General features: G+C 47.8%; 1 protein-coding gene across 1 annotated transcript in view; it reads right to left on the minus strand.

The window, feature by feature from the left end:
- Positions 1-18,007, minus strand: part of LOC128688702 (uncharacterized) — an 83,569-nt gene that overhangs the window by 53,413 nt on the left and 12,149 nt on the right. Inside the window, exon 4 of the mRNA XM_053776683.2 lies at positions 9,663-10,073. Within this exon, the coding sequence (XP_053632658.1) occupies positions 9,663-10,073 (411 nt within the window). The remainder of the gene's footprint in view (positions 1-9,662; positions 10,074-18,007) is intronic.

Consider the following 18,007-nt stretch of genomic DNA (forward strand, 5'->3'; position numbering starts at 1 on the left):
ATATAACACGCAGCCAGCAGTATATAACACGCAGCCAGCAGTATGTATGACACCCAGCCAGCAGTATATAACACACAGCCAGCAGTATATAACACGCAGTCAGCAGCATATAACACGCAGCCAGCAGTATGTATGACACGCAGCCAGCAGTATATAACCCCCAGCCAGCAGTATATATAACATGCAGCCAGCAGTATATATAACATTCGGCCAGCAGTATATATATATCACGCAGCCAGCAGTATATATAACACGCAGCCAGCAGTATGTATGACACGCAGCCAGCAGTATATATAACATGCAGCCAGCAGTATATATAACACGCAGCCAGCAGTATATATAACACGCAGCCAGCAGTATATATAACATGCAGCCAGCAATATATATAACACCCAGCCAGCAGTATATATAACACGCAGCCAACAGTATATATAACACGCAGCCAGCAGTATATATAACACGCAGCCAGCAGTATATATAACATGCAGCCAGCAATATATATAACACCCAGCCAGCAGTATATATAACACGCAGCCAGCAGTATATATAACACGCAACCAGCAGTATATTTAACACGCAGCCAGTAGTATATATAACATGCAGCCAGCAATATATATAACACCCAGCCAGCAGTATATATAACACGCAGCCAGCAGTATGTATGACACGCAGCCAGCAGTATATATAACATGCATCCAGCAGTATATATAACACGCAGCCAGCAGTATATATAACATGCAGTCAGCAGTATATATAACACCCAGCAAGCAGTATGTATGACACCAGCCAGCAGTATGTATGACACGCAGCCAGCAGTATGTTTGACACCAGCTAGCATACTGCTGGCTGCATGTCATACACACTGCTGGCTGCGTGTCATACATACCGCTGGTTGCGTGTCATACATACTGCTGGCTGCGTGTCATACATACTTCAGTATGTATAACACCCAGCCATTAGTATGTATGACACCAGCCAGCAGTATGTATGACACGCAGCCAGCAGTATGTATGACACCAGCCAGCAGTATGTATGACACGCAGCAAGCAGTATGTATGACACCATCCAGCATTATGTATGACACCAGCCAGCAGTATGTATAACACACAGCCAGCAGTATGTATGACACCCATCCAGCATTATGTATGACACCAGCCAGCAGTATGTATAACACACAGCCAGCAGTATGTATGACACCCAGCCAGCATTATGTATGACTCCAGCCAGCAGTATGTATAACACGCAGCCAGCAGTATGTATGACACGCAGCCAGCGTTATGTATGACACCCAGCCAGCGGTATGTACGACACGCAGCCAGCAGTATGTGTGACACGCAGCCAGCAGTATGTATGACACGCAGCCAGAAGTATGTATGACACGCAGCCAGCAGTATGTATGACACGCAGCCAGCAGTATGTATGACACGCAGCCAGCGGTATGTATGACACGCAGCCAGCAGTATGTATGACACGCAGCCAGCGGTATGTATGACACGCAGCCAGCAGTATGTATGACACGCAGCCAGCAGTATGTATGACACGCAGCCAGCAGTATGTATGACACGCAGCCAGCAGTATGTATGACACGCAGCTAGCAGTATGTATGACACGCAGCCAGCAGTATGTATGACACGCAGCCAGCTGTATGTATGACACGCAGCCAGCGGTATGTATGACACGCAGCCAGCGGTATGTATGACACGCAGCCAGCGGTATGTATGACACCAGCCAGCAGTACGTATGACACGCAGCCAGCGGTATGTATGACACGCAGCCAGCAGTATGTATGACACGCAGCCAGCAGTATGTATGACACGCAGCCAGCAGTATGTATGACACGCAGCCAGCAGTATGTATGACACGCAGCCAGCGGTATGTATGACACGCAGCCAGCGGGATGTATGACACCAGCCAGCAGTATGACACGCAGCCAGCGGTATGTATGACACGCAGCCAGCAGTATATATGACACGCAGCCAGCAGTATGTATGACACGCAGCCAGCAGTATGTATGACACGCAGCCAGCAGTATGTATGACACGGAGCCAGCAGTATGTATGACACGCAGCCAGCGGTATGTATGACACGCAGCCAGCGGTATGTATGACACGCAGCCAGCGGTATGTATGAGACGCAGCCAGCGGTATGTATGACACCAGCCAGCGGTATGTATGACACGCAGCCAGCGGTATGTATGACACCAGCCAGCAGTATGTATGACACGCAGCCAGCGGTATGTATGACACCAGCCAGCAGTGTGTATGACACGCAGCCAGCGGTATGTATGACACGCAGCCAGCGGTATGTATGACACCAGCCAGCGGTATGTATGACACGCAGCTAGCGGTATGTATGACACCAGCCAGCAGCATGTATGACACGCAGCCAGCGGTATGTATGACACGCAGCCAGCAGTATGTATGACACGCAGCCAGCGGCATGTATGACACGCAGCCAGCGGTATGTATGACACCAGGCAGCGGTATGTATGACACGCAGCCAGCGGTATGTATGACACCAGCCAGCAGTATGTATGACACGCAGCCAGCGGTATGTATGACACGCAGCCAGCAGTATGTATGACACGCAGCCAGCGGTATGTATGACACTCAGCCAGCGGTATGAATGACACCAGCCAGCGGTATGTATGACACGCAGCCAGCGGTATGTATGACACCAGCCAGCAGTATGTATTACACGCAGCCAGCGGTATGTATGACACGCAGCCAGCGGTATGTATGACACGCAGCCAGCGGTATGTATGACACGCGGCCAGCGGTATGTATGACACCAGCCAGCGGTATGTATGACACGCAGCCAGCGGTATGTATGACACCAGCCAGCAGTATGTATGACACGCAGCCAGCGGTATGTATGACACCAGCCAGCAGTATGTATGACACGCAGCCAGCGGTATGTATGACACGCAGTCAGCGGTATGTATGACACCAGCCAGCGGTATGTATGACACGCAGCCAGCAGTATGTATGACACGCAGCCAGCAGTATGTATGACACGCAGCCAGCGGTATGTATGACACGCAGCCAGCGGTATGTATGACACGCAGCCAGCGGTATGTATGACACCAGCCAGCAGTATGTATGACACGCAGCCAGCGGTATGTATGACACCAGCCAGCAGTATGTATGACACGCAGCCAGCGGTATGTATGACACGCAGCCAGCGGTATGTATGACACCAGCCAGCGGTATGTATGACACGCAGCCAGCGGTATGTATGACACCAGCCAGCAGTATGTATGACACGCAGCCAGCGGTATGTATGACACGCAGCCAGCAGTATGTATGACACCAGCCAGCGGTATGTATGACACGCAGCCAGCGGTATGTATGACACCAGCCAGCAGTATGTATTACACGCAGCCAGCGGTATGTATGACACGCAGCCAGCGGTATGTATGACACGCAGCCAGCGGTATGTATGACACGCGGCCAGCGGTATGTATGACACCAGCCAGCGGTATGTATGACACGCAGCCAGCGGTATGTATGACACCAGCCAGCAGTATGTATGACACGCAGCCAGCGGTATGTATGACACCAGCCAGCAGTATGTATGACACGCAGCCAGCGGTATGTATGACACGCAGTCAGCGGTATGTATGACACCAGCCAGCGGTATGTATGACACGCAGCCAGCAGTATGTATGACACGCAGCCAGCAGTATGTATGACACGCAGCCAGCGGTATGTATGACACGCAGCCAGCGGTATGTATGACACCAGCTAGCGGTATGTATGACACGCAGCCAGCGGTATGTATGACACGCAGCCAGCAGTATGTATGACACGCAGTCAGCGGTATGTATGACACCAGCCAGCGGTATGTATGACACGCAGCCAGCGGTATGTATGACACGCAGCCAGCAGTATGTATGACACGCAGCCAGCAGTATGTATGACACGCAGCCAGCAGTATGTATGATACGCAGCCAGCAGTATGTATGACACGCAGCCAGCGGTATGTATGACACCAGCCAGCAGTATGTATGACACGCAGCCAGCAGCATGTATGACACGCAGCCAGCAGTATGTATGACACGCAGCCAGCAGTATGTATGACACGCAGCCAGCAGTATGTATGACACGCAGCCAGCAGTATGTATGACACGCAGCCAGCAGTATGTATGACACGCAGCCAGCAGTGTGTATGACACGCAGCCAGCAGTATGTATGACACGCAGCTTTCCTGATGTAATCGTGGAAATCACAGGCACCACTTAGGCCTAACTGTTTAAATTATGAAAATACCGTTTTATTTCTTTAACTATGATTCTTATGCAAAGTCCCTGACCACCCTCACTCACCCTGGCCACTCCCTGACCACCCTCACTCACCCTGGCCACTCCCTGACCACCCTCACTCACCCTGGCCACTCCCTGACCACCCTCACTCACCCTGGCCACTCCCTGACCACCCTCACTCACCCTGGCCACTCCCTGACCACCCTCACTCACCCTGGCCACTCCCTGACCACTCTCACTCACCCTGACCACTCCCTGACCACCCTCACTCACCCTGACCACTCCCTGACCACCCTCACTCACTCTGACCACTCCCTGACCACCCTCACTCACTCTGGCCACTCCCGGACCACCCTCACTCACCCTGACCACTCCCTGACCACCCTCACTCACTCTGGCCACTCCCTGACCACCCTCACTCACTCTGGCCACTCTCTGACCACCCTCACTCACCCTGGCCACTCCCTGATCACCCTCACTCACTCTGGCCACTCCCGGACCACCCTCACTCACCCTGACCACTCCCTGACCACCCTCACTCACCCTGGCCACTCCTTGACCACCCTCTCTCACCCTGACCACTCCCTGACCACCCTCACTCACCCTGACCACTCCCTGACCACCCTCACTCACCCTGGCCACTCCCTGACCACCCTCACTCACCCTGGCCACTCCCTGACCACCCTCACTCACTCTGGCCACTCCCTGACCACCCTCACTCACCCTGACCACTCCCTGACCACCCTCACTCACTCTGACCACTCCCTGACCACCCTCACTCACCCTGACCACTCCCTGACCACTCTCACTCACCCTGAGAACTCCCTGACCACCCTCACTCACCCTGACCACTCCCTGACCACCCTCACTCACCCTGACCACTCCCTGACCACCCTCACTCACCCTGGCCACTCCCTGACCACCCTCACTCACCCTGACCACTCCCTGACCACCCTCTCTCACCCTGGCCACTCCCTGACCACCCTCACTCACCCTGACCACTCCCTGACCACCCTCACTCACGCTGACCACTCCCTGACCAACCTCACTCACCCTGACCACTCCCTGACCACCCTCACTCACCCTGACCACTCCCTGACCACCCTCACTCACCCTGGCCACTCGCTGACCACCCTCACTCACCCTGACCACTCCCTGACCACCCTCACTCACCCTGGCCACTCCCTGACCACCCTCACTCACCCTGACCACTCCCTTACCACCCTCACTCACCCTGGCCTCTCCCTGACCACCCTCACTCACCCTGGCCACTCCCTGACCACCCTCATTCACCTTGGCCACTCCCTAACCACCCTCACTCTCCCTGACCACTCCCTGACCACCCTCACTCACTCTGGCCACTCCCTGACCACCCTCACTCACCCTGGCCACTCCCTGACCACCCTCACTCACCCTGGCCACTCTCTGACCACCCTCACTCACCCTGGCCACTCCCTGACCACCCTCACTCACCCTGACCACTCCCTGACCACCCTCACTCACCCTGGCCAGTCCCTGACCACTCTCACTCACCCTGACCACTCCCTGACCACCCTCACTCACCCTGGCCACTCCCTGACCACCCTCACTCACCCTGGCCACTCCCTGACCACCCTCACTCACCCTGGCCACTCCCTGACCACCCTCACTCACGCTGGCCACTCCTTGACCACCCTCACTCACCCTGGCCACTCCCTGACCACCCTCACTCACCCTGGCCACTCCCTGACCACCCTCACTCACCCTGACCACTCCCTGACCACCCTCACTCACCCTGGCCACTCCCTGACCACCCTCATTCACCTTGGCCACTCCCTGACCACCCTCATTCATCTTGGTCACTCCCTGACCACCCTCACTCACCCTGACCACTCCCTGACCACCCTCACTCACCCTGGCCACTCCCTGACCACCCTCATTCACCTTCGCCACTCCCTGACCACCCTCACTCACCCTGACCACTCCCTGACCACCCTCACTCACCCTGGCCACTCCCGGACCACCCTTACTCACCCTGGCCACTCCCTGACCACCCTCACTCACCCTGGCCACTCCCTGACCACCCTCACTCACCCTGGCCACTCCCTGACCACCCTCACTCACCCTGACCACTCCCTGGCCACCCTCACTCACCCTAGCCACTCCCTGACCACCCTCACTCACCCTGACCACTCCCTGACCACCCTCACTCACCCTGGCCACTCCCTGACCACCCTCACTCACCCTGACCACTCCCTGACCACCCTCACTCACCCTGGCCACTCCCTGACCACCCTCATTCACCTTGGCCACTCCCTGACCACCCTCACTCACCCTGACCACTCCCTGACCACCCTCACTCACCCTGGCCACTCGCTGACCACCCTCACTCACCTTGGCCACTTTCTGACCACCCTCACTCACCCTGGCCACTCCCTGACGACCCTCACTCACCCTGGCCACTCCCTGACCACCCTCACTCACCCTGACCACTCCCTGACCACCCTCACTCACCCTGGCCACTCCCTGACCACCCTCACTCACCCTGGCCACTCCCTGACCACCCTCACTCTCCCTGGCCACCATCACTCACCCTGGCCCCTCCCTGACAACCCTCACTCACCCTGGCCACTCCCTGACCACCCTCACTCACCCTGGCCACTCCCTGACCACCCTCACTCACTCTGACCACTCCCTGACCACCCTCACTCACCCTGACCACTCCCGGACCACCTTCACTCACCCTGACCACTCCCGGACCACCCTCACTCACCCTGACCACTCCCTGACCACCCTCACTCACCCTGGCCACTCCCTGACCACCCTCACTCACCCTGGCCACTCCCTGACCACCCTCACTCACCCTGGCCACTCCCTGACCACCCTCACTCACCCTGACCACTCTCACTCACCCTGACCACTCCCTGACCACCCTCACTCACCCTGGCCACTCCCTGACCACCCTCACTCACCCTGGCCACTCCCTGACCACCCTCACTTACCCTGACCACCCTCACTCACCCTGACCACCCTCACTCACCCTGACCATTCTCACTCACCCTGGCCACTCCCTGACCACCATCACTCACCCTGGCCACTCCCTGACCACCCTCACTCACCCTGGCCACTCCCTGACCACCATCACTCACCCTGGCCACTCCCTGACCACCCTCACTCACCCTGGCCACTCCCTGACCACCCTCACTCACCCTGGCTACTCCCTGACCACCCTCACTCACCCTGGCCACTCCCTGACCACCCTCACTCACCCTGGCCACTCCCTTACCACCCTCACTCACCCTGGCCATTCCCTGACCACCCTCACTCACCCTGGCCACTCTCTGACCACCCTCACTCACCCTGGCCACTCTCTTACCACCCTCACTCACCCTGGCCACTCCCTGGCCACCCTCACCCACCCTGGTTACTCCCTGACCACCCTCACTTACCCTGGCGACTCCCTGACCACCCTCATTCACCTTGGCCATTCCCTGACCACTCTCACTCACCGTGGCCACTCCCTGACCACCCTCACTCACCCTGGCCACTCCCTGACCACCCTCACTCACCTTGGCCACTCCCTGACCACCCTCACTCACCCTGGCGACTCACTAACCACCCTAACTCACCCTGGCCACTCACTAACCACCCTCACTCACCCTGGCGACTCACTAGCCACCCTCACTCACCCTGGCCATTCACTTACCACCCTCACTCACCCTGGCGAATCACTAGCCACCCTCACTCACCCTGGCCACTCACTAACCACCCTCACTCACCCTGGCCACTCACTAACCACCTTCACTCACCCTGGCCACTCACTAACCGCCCTCACTCACCCTGGCCACTCACTAACCATTCTCACTCACCCTGGCCTCTCACTAACCACCCTTACTCACCCTGACCACTCACTAACCACCCTCACTCACCCTGGCGACTCACTAGCCACCCTCACTCACCCTGGCCACTCACTAACCACCCTCACTCACGCTGGCCTCTCACTAACCACCCTCACTCACCCTGGCCACTCACTAACCGCCCTCACTCACCCTGGCCACTCACTAACCATTCTCACTCACCCTGGCCACTCACTAACCGCCCTCACTCACGCTGGCCACTCACTAACCACCCTCACTCACCCTGGCCACTCATTAACCGCCCTCACTCACCCTGACCACTCACTAACCATTCTCATTCACCCTGGCCACTCACTAACCACCCTCACTCACCCTGGCCCCTCACTAACCACCCTCACTCACCCTGGCCACTCACTAAACGCCCTCACCCAACCTGGCCACTCACTAACCATTCTCACTCACCCTGGCCACTCACTAAGCACCCTCACTCACCCTGGCCACTCACTAAGCACCCTCACTCTCCCTGGCCACTCACTAACCACCCTCACTCACCCTGGCTAACTCACTAAGCACCCTCACTCACCCTGGCCACTCACTAAGCACCCTCACTCACCCTGGCCACTCACTAACCACTCTCACTCACCCTGGCCACTCACTAAGCATCCTCACTCACCCTGGCCAACTCACTAAGCACCCTCACTCACCCTGGCCAACTCACTAAGCACCCTCACTCACCCTGGCCACTTACTAAGCACCCTCACTCACCCTGGCCCCTCACTAACCACTCCCACCCACCCTGGCCAACTCACCCTAGCCACTCACTAACCACTCTTACTCACCCTCGCCAACTCACTAAGCACCCTCACTCCCCATGGTCACTCACTAAGCACCCTCACTCACCCTCGCCACTTACTAAGCACCCTCACTCACCCTGGCCAACTCACTAAGCACCCTCACTCACCCTGGCCACTTACTAAGCACCCTCACTCACCCTGGCCCCTCACTAACCACTCCCACCCACCCTGGCCAACTCACCCTAGCCACTCACTAACCACTCTTACTCACCCTCGCCAACTCACTAAGCACCCTCACTCACCATGGTCACTCACTAGGCACCCTCACTCACCCTCGCCACTCACTAAGCACCCTCACTCACCCTGGCCACTCACTAAGCATCCTCACTCACCCTGTCCACTCACTAAGCACCCTCACTCATCCTGGCCACTCGCTAAGCACCCTCACTCACTCTGGCCACTCAATAAGCACTCTCACTCACCCTGTCCACTCAATAAGCACCCTCACTCACCCTGGCCACTCGCTAAGCACCCTCACTCACCCTGTCCACTCAATAAGCACCCTCACTCACCCTGGCCACTCGCTAAGCACCCTCACTCACCCTGTCCACTCACTAAGCACCCTCACTCATCCTGGCCACTCGCTAAGCACCCTCACTCACTCTGGCCACCCAATAAGCACTCTCACTCACCCTGTCCACTCACTGAGCACCCTCACTCACCCTGGCCACTCACTAAGCATGTCTCAGGCTCAACCCGTGGTCTTACCTTCTTAATGCCTTGTCCTATGGTCTTGATAAATTCTGGGTACCTGAGAACCATCACCTCAGACTTGCTAGGCTTGGGAGGTACTACCACGGCTGGTGCCTGCGCAACCACCGGCTTCAGGGCCGCGGCAGCCTGGTTGATAGTCAGTTGACCCTGAAGATTAGCGTTGATGTCCACACCGGTGGGGGCGGCCACCCCTACTCCCACTGCGGGTCTGTTCACTTTGTTCAAGAGACCTTGCAGCCAACCCCACGCCCAGCCAGGGGCGGTGGCGGCTACGGTGGCGGCAGGAGCGGCAGCCACGGCAGGGGCGGCAGCGACGGCAGGGGCGGCAGCAGCAGGGGGGTTAACCGGGACATTAAAGACGCCGGGCAGCACGATAGGTTTCCCGGCAAGGGGAAGCAGTGGTGTCTGTAAAAACAGAAACACAGGAATGAAGGAGCACTGCAGGAGACCTACTGACTCATTCCAGACATCCTATTCCCATACACATTCCCAGTCTAAAGTGACAAACTGAACACTTCAGTGATCTTACCTAACAAACTGTTCCAGTGAGACCTTACTAGTGTGTACAATGAGAGATATTACTAGTGTGTATAATGAGAGACATTACTAGTGTGTACAATGAGAGATATTACTAGTGTGTATAATGAGAGACATTACTAATATGTACAATGAGACATTATTAGTGTACAATGAGAGACATTACAAGTGTGTACAATGAGAGATATTACTAGTGTGTATAATGAGAGACATTACTAATATGTACAATGAGACATTATTAGTGTACAATGAGAGACATTACTATTGTGTACAATGAGACACATTACTAGTGTGTACAATGAGACACATTACTAGTGTGTACAATGAGACACATTACTAGTGTGTACAACGAGACACATTACTGGTGTGTACAATGAGACACATTACTAGTGTGTACAATGAGACACATTACTAGTGTGTACAATGAGAGACATTACTAGTGTGTACAATGAGAGACATTACTAGTGTGTACAATGAGACATTACTAGTGTGTACAATGAGAGACATTACTAGTGTGTACAATGAGAGACATTACTAGTGTGTACAATGAGAGACATTACCAGTGTGTACAATGAGAGACATTACTAGTGTGTACAATGAGACATTACTTGTGTGTACAATGAGACATTACTAGTGTGTACAATGAGAGACATTACTAGTGTGTACAATGAGAGACATTTCTGGTGTGTATAATGAGAGACATTACTAGTGTGTACAATGAAAGACATTACTAGTGTGTACAATGAGAGACATTACTAATGTGTACAATGAGAGACATTACGAGTGTGTACAATGAGAGACATTACTAGTGTGTACAATGAGAGACATTACTAGTGTGTACAATGAGAGACATTACTAATGTGTACAATGAGAGATATTATTAGTGTGTACAATGAGACACATTACTGGTGTGTACAATGACAGACATTACGAGTGTGTACAATGAGAGACATTACGAGTGTGTACAATGAGACACATTACTAGTGTGTACAATGAGAAACATTACTAATGTGTACAATGAGAGACATTACTAATGTGTACAATGAGAGACATTACGAGTGTGTACAATGAGAGACATTACTAATGTGTGCAATGAGAGACATTACGAGTGTGTACAATGAGAGACATTACAAGTGTGTACAATGAGAGACTTTACTAGTGTGTACAATGAGAGACATTACTAGTGTGTATAATGAGAGACATTACTAATATGTTCAATGAGACATTATTAGTGTACAATGAGAGACATTACTAGTGTGTATAATGAAAGATATCACTAGTGCGTACAATGAGACATTACTAGTGTGTACAATGAGAGACATTACTAGTGTGTACAATGAGAGACATTACTAGTGTGTTCAATGAGAGACATTACTAGTGTGTACAATAAGAAACATTACTAGTGTGTACAATGAGAGACGTTATTAGTGTGTACGATGAGAGACATTACAAGTGTGCACAATGAGAGACATTACTAGTGTGTACAATGAGAGACATTACTAGTGTGTACAATGAGACACATTACTAGTGTGTACAATGAGAGACATTACTAGTGTGTACAATGAGACACATTACTAGTGTGTACAATGAGAGACATTACTAGTGTGTACAATGAGAGACATTACTAGTGTGTACAGTAGACATTATTAGTGTGTACAATGAGAGACATTACTAGTGCGTATAATGAGAGATATTACTAGTGCGTACAATAAGAGACGTTACTAGTGTGTACAATGAGAGACATTACTAGTGTGTACAATGAGAGACATTACTAGTGTGTAGAATGAGAGACATTACTAGTGTGTACAATAAGACATTATTAGTGTGTACAATGAGAAACATTACTAGTGTGTATAATGAAAGATATTACTAGTGTGTACAATGAGAGACGTTACTAGTGTGTACAATGAGAGACATTACTAGTGTGTACAATGAGAGACATTACCAGTGTGTACAATGAGAGTCATTACTAGTGTGTACAATAAGACATTATTAGTGTGTACAATGAGAGACATTACTAGTGTGTATAATGAGAGATATTACTAGTGTGTACAATGAGAGACATTACTAGTGTGTACAATGAGACACATTACTAGTGTGTACAATGAGAGACATTGTTAGTGTGTACAATGAGAGACATTACAAGTGTGTACAATGAGAGACTTTACTAGTGTGTACAATGAGAGACATTACTAGTGTGTACAATGAGAGACATTACTAGTGTGTATAATGAGAGACATTACTAATGTGTACGATCAGAGACATTACTAGTCTATACAATGAGAGACATTACTAGTGTGTACAATGAGAGTCATTACTAGTGTGTACAATGAGAGACATTACTAGTGTGTACAATGAGAGACATTACTAGTGTACAATGAGATACATTACTAGTGTGTACAATGAGAGACATTACTAGTGTGAATAATGAGAGACTTTACTAGTGTGTACAATGAGAGACATTACTAGTGTGTATAATGAGAGACATTAGTAGTGTGTACAATGAGAGACATTACTAGTGTGTATAATGAGAGACATTACTACTGTGTACAATTAGACATTACAAGTGTGTACAATGAGAGACATTATTAGTGTGTATAATGAGAGACATTACTAGTGTGTACAATGAGAGACATTACTAGTGTGCATAATGAGAGACATTACTAATGTGTACAATGAGAGACATTATTAGTATGTACAATGAGAGACATTACCAGTGTGTATAATGAGAGACATTACTAGTGTGTACAATGAGAGACGTTACTAGTGTGTACAATGAGAGACATTACTAGTGTGTACAATGAGAGGCATTACCAGTGTGTATAATGAGAGACATTACTAGAGTGTACAATGAGAGACATTACTAATTTGTTCAATGAGAGACATTGTTAGTGTGTACAATGAGACATTAGTAGTGCGTACAATGAGACATTACTAGTGCGTACAATGAGAGACATTACTAGTGTGTACAATGAGAAACATTACTAGTGTGTACAATGAGACATTATTAGTGTGTACAATGAAACACATTACTAGTGTGTACAATGAGAGACATTACTAGTCTGTACAATGAGGCATTACTAGTGTGTACAATGAGAGACATTACTAGTATGTACAATGAGAGACATTACTAGTGTGTACAATGAGAGACATTTCTGGTGTGTATAATGAGAGACATTACTAGTGTGTACAATGAGAGACATTACTAGTGTGTACAATGAAAGACATTACTGGTGTGTACAATGAGAGACATTACGAGTGTGTACAGTGAGAGACATTACTAGTGTGTACAATGAGAGACATTACTAGTGTGTACAATGAGAGACATTACTAATGTGTACAATGAGAGATATTATTAGTGTGTACAATGAGACACATCACTGGTGTGTACAATGAGAGACATTACGAGTGTGTACAATGAGGGACATTACTAGTGTGTACAATGAGACAAATTACTAGTGTGTACAATGAGAAACATTACTAATGTGTACAAGGAGAGACGATATTAATGTGTACAATGAGAGACATTACGAGTGTGTACAATGAGAGACATTACTAATGTGTGCAATGAGAGACATTACGAGTCTGTACAATGAGAGACATTACAAGTGTGTACAATGAGAGACTTTACTAGTGTGTACAATGAGAGACATTACTAGTGTGTATAATGAGAGACATTACTAATGTGTACAATGAGACAGTATTAGTGTACAATGAGAGACATTACCAGTGTGTATAATGAAAGATATTACTAGTGCGTACAATGAGAGACATTACTAGTGTGTACAATGAGAGACATTACTAATGTGTACAATGAGAGACATTACTAGTGTGTTCAATGAGAGACATTACTAGTGTGTACAATGAGACACATTACTAGTGTGTACAATGAGAGACGTTACTAGTGTGTACGATGAGAGACATTACAAGTGTGCACAATGAGAGACATTACTAGTGTGTACAATGAGAGACATTACTAGTGTGTACAATGAGAGACATTACTACTGTGTACAATGAGACACATTACTAGTGTGTACAATGAGAGACATTAGTAGTGTGTACAATGAGACACATTACTAGTGTGTACAATGAGAGACATTACTAGTGTGTACAATGAGAGACATTACTAGTGTGTACAATAAGACATTATTAGTGTGTACAATGAGAGACATTACTAGTGTGTATAATGAGAGATATTACTAGTGCGTATAATGAGAGATATTACTAGTGCGTACAATGAGAGACGTTACTAGTGTGTACAATGAGAGACATTACTAGTGTGTACAATGAGAGACATTACTAGTGTGTAGAATGAGAGACATTACTAGTGTGTACAATAAGACATTATTAGTGTGTACAATGAGAGACATTACTAATGTGTATAATGAAAGATATTACTAGTGTGTACAATGAGAGACGTTACTAGTGTGTACAATAAGAGACATTACTAGTGTGTACAATGAGAGACATTACCAGTGTGTACAATGAGAGTCATTACTAGTGTGTACAATAAGACATTATTAGTGTGTACAATGAGAGACATTACTAGTGTGTATAATGAGAGATACTACTAGTGTGTACAATGAGAGACATTACTAGTGTGTACAATGAGAGACATTACTAGTGTGTACAATGAGACACATTACTAGTGTGTACAATGAGAGACATTGTTAGTGTGTACAATGAGAGACATTACGAGTGTGTACAATGAGAGATATTACAAGTGTGTACAATGAGAGACTTTACTAGTGTGTACAATGAGAGACATTACTAGTGTGTACAATGAGAGACATTACTAGTGTGTATAATGAGAGACATTACTAATGTGTACAATAAGAGACATTACTAGTCTATACAATGAGAGACTTTACTAGTGTGTACAATGAGAGTCATTACTAGTGTGTACAATGAGAGACATTACTAATGTGTATAATGAGAGACATTACTAGTGTACAATGAGATACATTACTAGAGTGTACAATGAGAGACATTACTAGTGTGTATGAGAGACTTTACTAGTGTGTACAATGAGAGACATTACTAGTGTGTATAATGAGAGACATTAGTAGTGTGTACAATGAGAGACATTACTAGTGTGTATAATGAGAGACATTACTAGTGTGTACAATGAGATACATTACAAGTGTGTACAATGAGAGACATTATTAGTGTGTATAATGAGAGACATTACTAGTGTGTACAATGAGAAACATTACTAGTGTGCATAATGAGAGACATTACTAATGTGTACAATGAGAGACATTATTAGTGTGTACAATGAGAGACATTACCAGTGTGTATAATGAGAGACATTACTAGTGTGTACAATGAGAGACGTTACTAGTGTGTACAATGAGAGACATTACTAGTGTGTACAATGAGAGACATTACCAGTGTGTATAATGAGAGACATTACTAGTGTGTACAATGAGAGACATTACTAATTTGTACAATGAGAGACATTGTTTGTGTGTACAATGAGACATTAGTAGTGCGTACAATGAGACATTACTAGTGTGTACAATGAGAGACATTACAAGTGTGTATAATGAAAGATATCACTAGTGCGTACAACGAGAGACACTAGTGTGTACAATGAGAAACATTACTAGTGTGTACAATGAGACATTATTAGTGTTTACAATGAGAGACATTACTAGTGTGTATAATGAGAGATATTACTAGTGTGTACAATTAGAGACGTTACTAGTGTGTTCAATGAGAGACATTACTAGTGTGTACAATGAGAGACATTACTACTCTGTACAATGAGAGACATTACTACTCTGTACAATGAGAGACATTACTTGTGTGTACAATGAGAGACATTACTAGTGTGTACAATGAGAGACATTACTAGTGTGTACAATGAGAGACATTACTAGTGTCTACAATGAGAGACATTACTAGTGTGTACAATGAGAAACATTACTAGTGTGTTCAATGAGACATTATTAGTGTGTACAATGAGAGACATTACTAGTGTGTATAATGAGAGATATTACTAGTGTGTACAATTAGAGACTTTACTAGTGTGTTCAATGAGAGACATTACTAGTGTGTACACTGAGAGACATTACTACTGCGTACAATGAGAGACATTACTTTTGTGTACAATGAGAGACATTATTAATGTGTACAATGAGAGACATTACAAGTGTGTACAATGAGACATTACTAGTGTGTACAATGAGAGACATTACTAGTGTGTATAATGAGAGATATTACTAGTGTACAATGAGATACGTTACTAGTGTGTGCAATGAGAGACATTACTACTGTGTACAATGAGATACGTTACTAGCGTGTACAGTGAGAAACATTACTAGTGTGTACAGTGAGAAACATTACAAGTGTGTACAATGAGACATTACCAGTGTGTACAATGAGAGACATTACTAGTGTGTACAATGAGAGACATTACTAGAGTGTACAACGAGAGACATTACTACTGTGTACAATGAGATACGTTACTAGTGTGTGCAATGAGAGACATTGTTAGTGTGTACAATGAGAGACATTACAAGTGTGTACAATGAGACATTACTAGTGTGTACAATAAGAGACATTACTAGTGTGTACAATGAGAGACATTACTGCTGTGTACAATGAGATACGTTACTAGTGTGTACAATGAGAGACATTATTAGTGTGTACAATGAGAGACATTACTAGTGTGTACAATGAGAGACATTACAAGTGTGTACAATGAGACATTACTAGCGTGTACAATGAGAGACATTACTTGTGTGTACAATGAGAGACATTACTAGTGTGTACAGTGAGAGACATTACTAGTGTGTACAGTGAGAGACATTACTAGTCTATGCAATGAGATACGTTACTAGTGTGTACAATGAGAGACATTACTAGTGTGTACAATGAGAGACATTACTAGTGTGTACAATGAGAGACATTACAAGTGTGTACAATGAGACATTACTAGCGTGTACAATGAGAGTCATTACACATAAGGGGGATTACCAACAGACCCCTGGCAGTCTTCAAGCTGGCACTGGACAAGCACCTAAAGTCAGTTCCGGATCAGCCGGGCTGTGGCTCGTATGTTGGTTTGCGTGCAGCCAGCAGCAACAGCCTGGTTGATCAGGCTCTGATCCACCAGGAGGCCTGGTCTCAGACCGGGCCGCGGGGGCGTTGACCCCCAGAACTCTCTCCAGGTAAACTCCAGGTAAACTAGTGTGTACAATGAGAGACATTACTAGTGTGTACAATGAGAGACATTACTAGTGTGTATAATGAGAGACATTACTAGTGTACAATGAGATACATTACTAGTGTGTAGAATGAGAGACATTACTAGTGTGTACAATGAGAGACATTACTAGTCTATACAATGAGAGACATTACTAGTGTGTACAATGAGAGACATTACTAATGTGTACAATGAGAGACATTACTAGTGTGTACAATGAGAGACATTACTAGTGTGTACAATGAGAGACATTACTAGTGTGTATAATGAGAGACATTACTAGTGTGTTCAATGAGAGACGTTACTAATGTGTACAATGAGAGACATTACTAGTGTGTACAATGAGAGACATTACTAGTGTGTATAATGAGAGACATTACTAGTGTACAATGAGATACATTACTAGTGTGTAGAATGAGAGACATTACTAGTGTGTACAATGAGAGACATTACTAGTCTATACAATGAGAGACATTACTAGTGTGTACAATGAGAGACATTACTAATGTGTACAATGAGAGACATTACTAGTGTGTACAATGAGAGACATTACTAGTGTGTACAATGAGAGACATTACTAGTCTATACA

This window comes from Cherax quadricarinatus, chromosome 13 (assembly GCF_038502225.1).
Source record: "Cherax quadricarinatus isolate ZL_2023a chromosome 13, ASM3850222v1, whole genome shotgun sequence".
In the NCBI taxonomy this organism is placed as follows: domain Eukaryota; kingdom Metazoa; phylum Arthropoda; class Malacostraca; order Decapoda; family Parastacidae; genus Cherax; species Cherax quadricarinatus.